We start from the raw sequence: 9,609 nt of genomic DNA on the forward strand, positions 1-9,609 counted from the left end.
CATCCATCCATCCATCCATCCATCCATCCATTAATTCATCTATTCACCCATCCATCAGCCTATTCATCTATCCACCTATGTATCAGTTTATCTATCCATCTATCTATCTGTTTATTTATCCCTTCATATCTCCTTCATTCAGTCACTCACTTTCCTTGCCTCCTGCATTCATCCACCCATTTATTCACTCTCTACCTCACTTGTTTACTTACTCAAGAGCATGGTAAAAGTCTAGTTATGTTTTACTGCTACAGGAGATATCAAAGTGGTGTCGGACAGTGGAGAGTCAGGAGATGAGAGAACGGGATCCAAGAGTCTCGGAAACGAAATTGGGGGCACCAGTGGCTGTGGTGGAAGCAGTGACGGTGGTGGCAGTGGTGGCCAAGTGGTGTTCAGTGAAGAGCTGCCGGAAGGGCTGGAGTCATACGTGACACTGACAGGCACCATCAAACGTGGGAAGAAGAAAGGCCACAGTATTGATGTTAAGGTTAGTTCAGGGAAAAAGCTGATTGGAAGAGAAGCGGGAGGAAATATTATGGTGGAAGTGATTGTTGCAGGTATCAGGACTATTATATATGATAACATAATTAAGGTTTATAGAACCATGACAGCAGACTTCCCACTGATCAGAAATCCATTGTCTCATGCATATCTGCATTTTCTCTGCAGTCTGAATGCATGAAATAGATTACGATAGTTTGCCTCTTATTCTGAGGTTTTGAGGGTGAGTCACAAAGGCATATTTGCCTCCTGCTTACTAACCAGTCCATTAGTGTGGTGCATCCACTAGCCAACTTGGTATCATTTGCCTTGTTTGTTTACATCCTCTAGTATCATGACAGTGACAAAATTAAGAAATATTTTAGGGGTGGTATGTGATTTTAGAAGTAATACTTGACTCTTATAATACCAAAAACTTAATATTATTTAGTTTGCCCTTGTGGTTCTATTTGCCCCTGTTATTGATACTGACTTGTATTAGTATACTTGGACTTTTTTACTATAGTGTCCATGATAGGGAAATCTATAGAATTATGCCAGATCTTTGTTGTGACATTGATGTATGTAATATTTTATATGAAAAAAGATGTGTAATTTTTTTGCTGTAAATTTTTATTGTTTTTTGAAAGCAGTCATAGATGATAAAAATTATTATTATTATTTTTTTTTTTGTTAATTTACAGGTAAATCTGTCTCGGGAAGAACTAGAGGATCTGGAAGCTTCTATTACGCAAACTTTGGGCCCTGATAAACCCAAGCCTTCCTGCTCCCTGCGTTATGGCCTGCACATAACCTTACTCTCTATCCTCTGCTTCCCATTTGTCTTCCTGGTGTCTGGGGCTTACTCATTTTACCTTGGAACCCTCACGTGGTATAGGTCAGTATCTCTGTCTTGATTTTTTTTTTCTTTTCTTTTTTTTATAGATTAAAGTTGGTTAAGATGTAAAATATAGGTCTGTAGATATTGTATGATGTGGACTCCCTTGAAATTATCCCCCCATGCTGGATGATGTTCTATCACATCATGGCTAGACTGGCTTTTAGAACATTACAGAATGTCTCTTCATGTCTTGTGTGGTTAAGCCTACTTGAGGGTGTGCTAAACAGTGGTTCACTTGCTTGGCCCTAGTTGCAGTCATAGAAGAGAAAAAGCAGGCTTAAAGCCTATTTTTACCTTCATTACCTAAACAGTGTTTATACCACAGCCAAAAGCTAGAGATTGGGGTAAATTTGTTTCCCATACTTCTGATTTTTTCCCCGGAGTAGCTGACTCCATGCTCCTCCATCTAGGTGGCTTGGTATGGTGTTGGGAGATCCTGTTTTGAGTGGGTAATGTGACTGATTGCATGTATGAAAATGACACTGATGAGAGTGGGAAACTTGGAGAGTGGAAGAGTGGGAGAGAGGAAGAGAGTGAGAGAAAACATAAAGTATGGGTCCAATTGTGTTCTTTGTTGGAATTTTATGATTGTTTTTGTGAAGCTATGTTTAAGCTGTGGTTTTTGATGGTTAATGCAAAGAAAAGAACATAATTAAACATATATTTATTTTACAAATTAAAGAAAATAGATGCATTTACTGTTTCCTAGTAGTTGTACATAGTTTTACTGCTTCTACACATTTAGAGGCCCATAGAATTAATTTTTACTAAGGTAATTTACCCTACAGCATGTTGACAAGGGTTACAGAAGCTCGATGCCTTCCCAAGATTACGCTCCCACCGCTGCTCATATTACTGTATCCATTCCTGATAATTGTCTTTACTCTGGGCTTAGGCATTTATGCTGCTTGTGTACAGGTAGGTCACCATGTTACAGAACTCTGGTAGGAATGTATTATTGAGTGGCAAGATGTGTATCCAGTTAGACCTTTGTTGTCAAATCTCCCTTTTTATGTATGAAGAGCTTTCATTAACTTTTTGTTCAGTAGATTTTATTGGTTTTATGACATATACTCATATACCCAGTGGAAGTCTAGATCAAAGCAGTGTTGGTTAGGTATAGCCCATGTTGCAAATATCTTTTTTATCATGGACTTTTTTTAATTGCCTTCTTATTTTCAGATATCCATATCATATGATTCCTGGTGGTGTGAGGTAAGTGATCCAGAGAAAGGGTTTTATGGATGGTTGTGCTCACTACTCCATGTTGAGGAATGTGCTCCTTATGAGACTGTTGTTCTCATGACCGAACCTCTGCACACTAAGGTCCGGGAGGGTACTGTGTAAGACTTGGCTGTGCCCTTGGCTTTAAGGTATATTTAGTAGGTACTTTTTTTCCTCAAGTCATATTATTTTAGTTTTGAGGCGTATATCTCATTAGTTCATTAGTTTAGTGATACATATGGTATTTTAATACTTTCGATTAGAATTTTAAGGTATTTCTTTGGATTCTTAGCTGCTAATAAGAATGTGAATACTCATTGTAATTAGATTATACTTTAGAAAAGTATTCTTGATGCTCATATTATACCCCCCAAAATCCTGTGTTATTCAGTGAAACTTGTGCATTCCTTTTTGTTGAATATGTTTAGAATTTTCTTTGTATGTTAAATGTATTTTCTATATTGTTTTATATGAATATGTTTTATTGTGATATATGTTGCTGTTATAGTGCTATTTACTGAGATGATTTTGAAAGGTAATACTTCATTTACCAGTGCACTCTTGCCTGCATATTTGCCTTCAGTTGATTCATTGTTTTAGCTGTCAATTTTTTTTTTTTTGTAAAAGTTTAATTGAAATTTCAGAAATATTTTAAAACATTATTTTGTTGAAGATGGTTTGACACATTTGTAATTGGTTGATTGTCATGATTATTTTATTTTTGATGTGCACTCTTTAAGAAATTCTAAATGAAATCTCATAGAACTACAACAAATACTCATGTTTGTTAATGAATGAAATGATTATTGTGAATTATGATTTGATAATCAAGTTCTAGTCAGTTGGTAATGGCAACTTGTACAGTTTGGGGAAAATTATAGTGAAATTTCTTATTTGTTAGTTTTGCTAGCAGTTGAATTTTCATGTGATCAGACTGGTATACAGTTTACCTTAAGGTTTCAGTGTAGCTTTTCCTTTTTTTCTAGTTTTTGTTTAAAGTCCCTGTTTTATGAAAGGAGAACGAGTTTCAAAAACGTTGATCATATATTCTCATATACTTTTCCTTGCACATTGTATTTATATAACAGAGTTGTATTGTTTAAGAATATGATATGTCCTTTACCAAATGGTGTTAAATCTCCGTCATACATGGTGTTTTTCAGTTCTGATGAATGTAAGAAACATCCATGTTTTTTTTCACATTATGGTATTGTAAATTCTGTGTTCTTTATTATGGGAGCATTAGCTCTTGAAACTTGTGCTATAATGGTTGTAAGTCAGTATTATGATGAACTGACAAGTGTTTTGTAATGGAAAATTTATAATGTGCTTCTGATGATAGACAGTTGCTTCCATTTCTTTCACATTACTTACTCTACTTCATACCTCATGATATGTACATCAGTTATTTGATTTTCAAGTGTTAGATTATGAAGATGAAACATCATTCAATGTATATCTAAGTGGATGCAGTAGATGACATTTTTTTTATATAGAATTTAGGCAACAGGATCCCTATATTGCCAGAGTACCTTAGAATGTGTAAAACTGTTTATCTTGGCTGTTTGACTGATAAACTGGAAGAAAAGCAGGATGCAGACTTTTTATATTATTTAAAGATGCCTTGGTAGATTTTAGGGTTACCAGGTTGGAGGTTAACATCTAGAAGTGTATTTAGTGCTCTACCTAGAAGGTGTATGTAGAAAATTTGTAGTAACTGAGGAGGAGCTGGGGTTTACCTTCTTAATAGTACCTGAGATTGGCTTCCTCTTCATAAACCTATGAAGCTTCATGGCTCATAAGCATATTTATACGAAAGGTCCTGCTATCTGACTTTTGTTTCTTGCCAGTATTTTGTAGAGAATTCATAGGTCTGCAGTAAAGCTTCATTTCATTGATTGAGAAATCCAGTTGTATTACATTGTCTGACAGACTTAATAATAGCCTAGACTAGAAAAAGTAGCCAGACAGTAGAAACAGATTTGTAACTGAAATCCATCATGAAAACCTGCATGTGTTTCACCCTTTTTACTTTTATGAAAGGAAGGTATTTAGAAAAGACACACTCATTTCATATATATATGATGAGGGTCAAGTGATACTTGACTGAATTTATGCTGATTATGGTAAATAGATTCAGAAATAATAATAGATGGATATCTATTACAGTTATCTGTCATGTGAGAAAGAATGTAGATGGAAGACAATAAGTGGTGACAAGACCTGTTTAAAAATGGGTATAAGCTTAAAAGTCTTTCACTTATAATTTAATTAAAGTTGATATACTGTCTTTAGAGCACATAGTAGCCTGTTTTGAAAGTGGGGTTACACAGAAAATATATATTTCAATTTTTTATTTTGGCTAACTGAAAAAGTAATACAAACACAGTGATCAGTCTCAAATTGATGAAGCAAGTAGCTACAGTAATTTAATGAATGCCAAGTTGAGCTGCATTTTTTGTAAACTAGAACCACCGTGAATTCTTAAAGTCAGGTGTGTGTGTAAATTGATTCAGGCAAGTGTCAAATGGGTATGTATGACACACAAGGGTTCTTCCTTGTGAGCCCAGGTAAATTAAGACTAGAAACAGACATGAACAAGTTGGCAGCCTCACCAACGAACCCAAAGTGCATTGCAGGTGAAAAGTAAGAAGTTAAGCAGTCAATCAGTCTTTCAAATTTTGTTTAGACATCTAACATTCATTGACCATTGTGTAGATGATGATGGTTCTAATTGTAAATGTTTTGCAACTTAGCATTAATTAAATTCTGTGCCTTTTACTGTGGCTACTGTTTTAAGAAATTTCTGACTTATTCTAGCATATTTTTAAAGGAAGGTACTTTAAGGTACTTTAATCAGCATATTGATTTGCATATATCATATACCATATGGTTGTTTTTGTCATATCTCAACTTTCAAAGTTTCAGACTCATTTTTTGTGAATTTAGTGTATATTTTTGGACATACATCTATACCAGAAAATCTCTTGTGTTTTTAGCTCATGAAACATCTGTGGTTGGTCTTTTATTTTAGTTTTCCCTGTGAGAAAAAAATGAGAAAATAAATTTCACAGACTCCTACTACTTCCTGGAGCTCAATAGCAGGAAGGGTACTTTTTCTTGTTCATAGCAATTTAATGGATGGATTTTTGTCTGGAAATATTCACAGAAATTGCCTAACATATTGCATTATTTGAGGTGAATTTTATTAATGTATATTAACAAGATTAAAAATATAATGAATTATGGTAAATGGTTTTTTTTTTTTTTTTTTTTTTTTTTTTTTTTTTTTTTTCAAGAAAAAAAAGGGAGAAATATTAGCGACAGTATAGCTAACAGGACATCTAAAAATGTCAGATCTTGATAATTTTTTATCTTTGTAAAGCCAATATGTCCTGTGGTATATTACAAGATTTGTGACACAAGTACTTTTTATTGTTTACTGCAAAATATGTTCATGGACTTCAGATATGGTTTCATACATGCAGTACCTTTAACATTGCTTTGATATGACTATAGAAGGTGAACATGTAGTAGATATGGCCAGTTTATGCAAGTAAAGATGACTCATTCAGTGTATCCAGGTTGTATATAAAATACTCTGTTACATGTAAGATATGTATCTCTTTCTGTAACATGCATCATTGAGTGTTTTAATTTTACTCACTTTTTTCTTGCATAGGGATATTGATCAATGTGATGTGAAAAATTAAAGCTGTCAATAGCAACACTGCTATTTCCTCTATTCATTGGTCACAGAATTAAATGGTGTTTGTTATTACTATTGTTACTGTATTATTTTTATATATGTATATATATTTTTTTACACTCTTCAGTTGCAATTTTATTTTCTTATTCATTTATCATGTAAAGGTATCAGATGTAATTTTTGAGCATGGTGAAAGAATTCTTTTCATGATCACTGGGTAAGCAGATGTAATTTTGGAAATGAAAAGCATTTTGCATAAAGCATCTGCCCACTTTTTGTATGACTGCATAAAAATAGCTCAAGAAATGTGTATCTCAAAGAAAAGAAAAAAATAATAATGGGAGAGAAGGCAAAATACACCAAAACATGTCATTAACATGTTAAAAGATAATAGTTTTCATTGTGCATGTTTTATTTGGATTCTGATCTGAGTTTTTTTTTTTTTATTCTTTGTAATACCAATTAATTGGAATTCTTTGGAATTTTATTGATGTTTTTAGCCTGTTGATGTTGGGAATGTTCTGTCCATTGTGATTTTGTTTTATTCAATTTGTTTACATATAGATGGAGATGGATCTATTAGTCACTAGGGCTACTTTGCATTTTGATAATATTACTAACTCTTAGAATAGTAAAAAGTAACAATGATGATAGTAATAGAATTAACTTTTTACGAAAACTTAAGATATGAGGTAAACAGATGCAGGTCGGTTTAATAATAGACTCTTTGGCAAGTGAGTACTGGCAAAGCTGCGTATGCACAAACAAAATGAATAAAAAAAAGATGCAGTGGACAGTGTATGTGCTCAAAGGGTTAACAAAATTAAATCAAGTTTCAGAGACAATATATTGGTTTTATTTGACAAATTTACTACATCTTGATTTAGCCTTTACCCTGTTACCTCTTTCTTTTTACATATGTAACAGAAAAAATCAATTAGCTTTTTAGTTTCTCCAGAACTACCAATACAGTATTATATGTAATGATCTGTGTAATTGTCACTGAGTGTTAACTGACAGGTTTTGCTAGCAGATGAAATGGAAGAGAAACAACTGCTTAAAACAAAATAGAGGTGTTAGTGAAGGTAGTTATTGGTAGTCTTATTGATATGATTTTATTCAAGTTTGTGTCATTTAATTGATCAAGGGATTACTAGCATTTGGGAATGGGTAGAATTATAACAGTTAACTGTTAAACCTATTTACCCCATTTTGATATTATGATTTTATGAATGAAGAGACTTTTGAAAAGTTTTCCAAAATTGGTGTAGAGAAAGTTATAAACTTCCAGAAATGCTTTTCAGCTCATACTTCATTCTTTTCCATATTTACTTATTTACCATGATGGCTGAAGTTTACAGGGCCTTTTAAGAATATGAGAGGTAAGTTATAAATTAACTTCATTATTGTGTTTTAGATTTCTAGATGAATTTCCTAAGGGAAAGGTAAAGATAACATTTTTCATGTTTACCCATGTAAATGCTCTTGATGCTGACTTGCAGTCTTGCTCAACCCAATGTTTTATTTATTTATTTATTTTTTTATAAAAGAAAAACTTTTTTCTTAAAGAATGACTGCAGGATATTCATCAGCAATGTCTATAAATCAAGAGGCATTTTGAATTGTAATGCAAAGGAATCTGGGAAACATTCTTGAAGTAGCTCTTCCATCCCAGTGCCACAGACTTCTTATATTTAGCAGTAACTCCTAGTATATTTTTTACATCTCAGACTGTCTTGATATTCATATGTAAGTTAGAGCTCACAGCCTCTTAGTGGCAGATACAAATACAATCATGTCGTGAATTAATAAGTATTAACCTACAACAAACTTCAGGGTTTATTGCTAGTAATCACGAACTTTTTAAACCATCTGTCATGTTTAAAAAGGATGCAATTAATCTTCCTTACATTTTAGCTGCTTGACATAAGATGCAAAAATTTTGTAAAAGGAATAATGAACTCTGATTTACTAGGAATGCTGATGAATTGGAGAATTTGTTCAGAAATAGCTCCCATAGAAGACAGTAGTGCATGATGTTTTTTATTATAACGTGTAGATTTATAAAATGGTATCTGAATTTAAGGGTAAATAGTAACATATATGAGAATGAAGTCACCAACCCATTTCAAATGTATATCATGCCATTCAAGGCTACTTTAATGCATCCAGTATTTGAGTGATGAGGCAGACAGTAGTATCCTTTGATAAGTTTCTTGACCTTTTGCTTACCATCACTACCTCACAGTGTTATGGTGTCAAGTACTGAAGAACTATATTGTCAGATTCTTGACAAGGTTTTCTCTAAACTGATCATGCAAGTTAAATTGCAAAAAAGGTAATCTTCAACTAAAGGCAAGTTTCTCTAAAAAAATATTAAATATATTCTGTTCTCTTGCAATAATTATTCTTATTTTAATGATAGCATTCTGGGAAGATGCAACCTACTGAGATTTGTATAAACTCATACAGTGTAATAAAAAGGAGTGAAAAACCTGTTGTGATCTGACCTCCTTTTTTTTATCATTATATATATTTTTGTTTATAAGGCCATGAAAAAAATGGCTGACCCTCACATTGATTTAGAAAGTGTTGGAAGATGTAAATAATGCACCAATTAATGTGATGGTTATTAGTTCTTTTGTAGAATAATATTGACATCTTAGTTTTAATATTAGTGCTTAACATTCTCTAAATGTAATTTAGGCATTTGATGGCATTCTCACAGGAATTGTGTATGACATTAATGGTTCACATATGTGATGCAAGAATGATTTTGAACAAGCATAAACTTTATGTATATACTTTGTCACAATGTAGGAATACAGTAGAAAGTTGTGCTTTTTATAAATTATTAAAATCTGTCATTTTCATTCTCATAATATGTGGAGAGAATTGGGAACCAAAACCATAGCCAGCAGAAGAAAGTAAAGGTATCTGTTAATGAAATGATAAAAGAAGAAAATCTGTGCTGGACCAAAGAGCATTGAAATTAGGTGTACCTGCTTTTTATTTTATTTATCTATTTTTTTCTAATTTATAAACCGCTTTTTAAAACTGAAATGCTGAAATTTAATACTGTGAAATACTCCTTTGCATTATGATTATTTTTACCTGTCCCCCCTCCAAATACCTGTTTTGTAAGGATTAATGATAATTAGAATATTTTTTATGCCAGATTGACAAAAGGAAAATTGGCTTCAGCAAATACATATATTGAGTTTTAATTAACCTTTTTCTTCTGAACTAGTCATTGTGTGAGTTGTCACTGTTGACCTTAGAGTTTGTATGTAAA

General features: G+C 32.8%; 1 protein-coding gene across 1 annotated transcript in view; it reads left to right on the forward strand.

Annotated features, from left to right (window-relative positions):
• The window catches only part of LOC119583822, a 13,140-nt gene extending 7,252 nt beyond the window's left edge, over positions 1-5,888 (forward strand). The window contains exons 6-9 of the mRNA XM_037932537.1: positions 255-487; positions 1,185-1,378; positions 2,170-2,299; positions 2,564-5,888. Coding sequence (XP_037788465.1) covers positions 255-487; positions 1,185-1,378; positions 2,170-2,299; positions 2,564-2,728 — 722 coding nt within the window. The 3' untranslated portion in view covers positions 2,729-5,888. The remainder of the gene's footprint in view (positions 1-254; positions 488-1,184; positions 1,379-2,169; positions 2,300-2,563) is intronic.
• Positions 5,889-9,609: the final 3,721 nt, after the last annotated feature.

This window comes from Penaeus monodon, chromosome 17 (genome assembly GCF_015228065.2).
Source record: "Penaeus monodon isolate SGIC_2016 chromosome 17, NSTDA_Pmon_1, whole genome shotgun sequence".
Lineage (NCBI taxonomy): Eukaryota > Metazoa > Arthropoda > Malacostraca > Decapoda > Penaeidae > Penaeus > Penaeus monodon.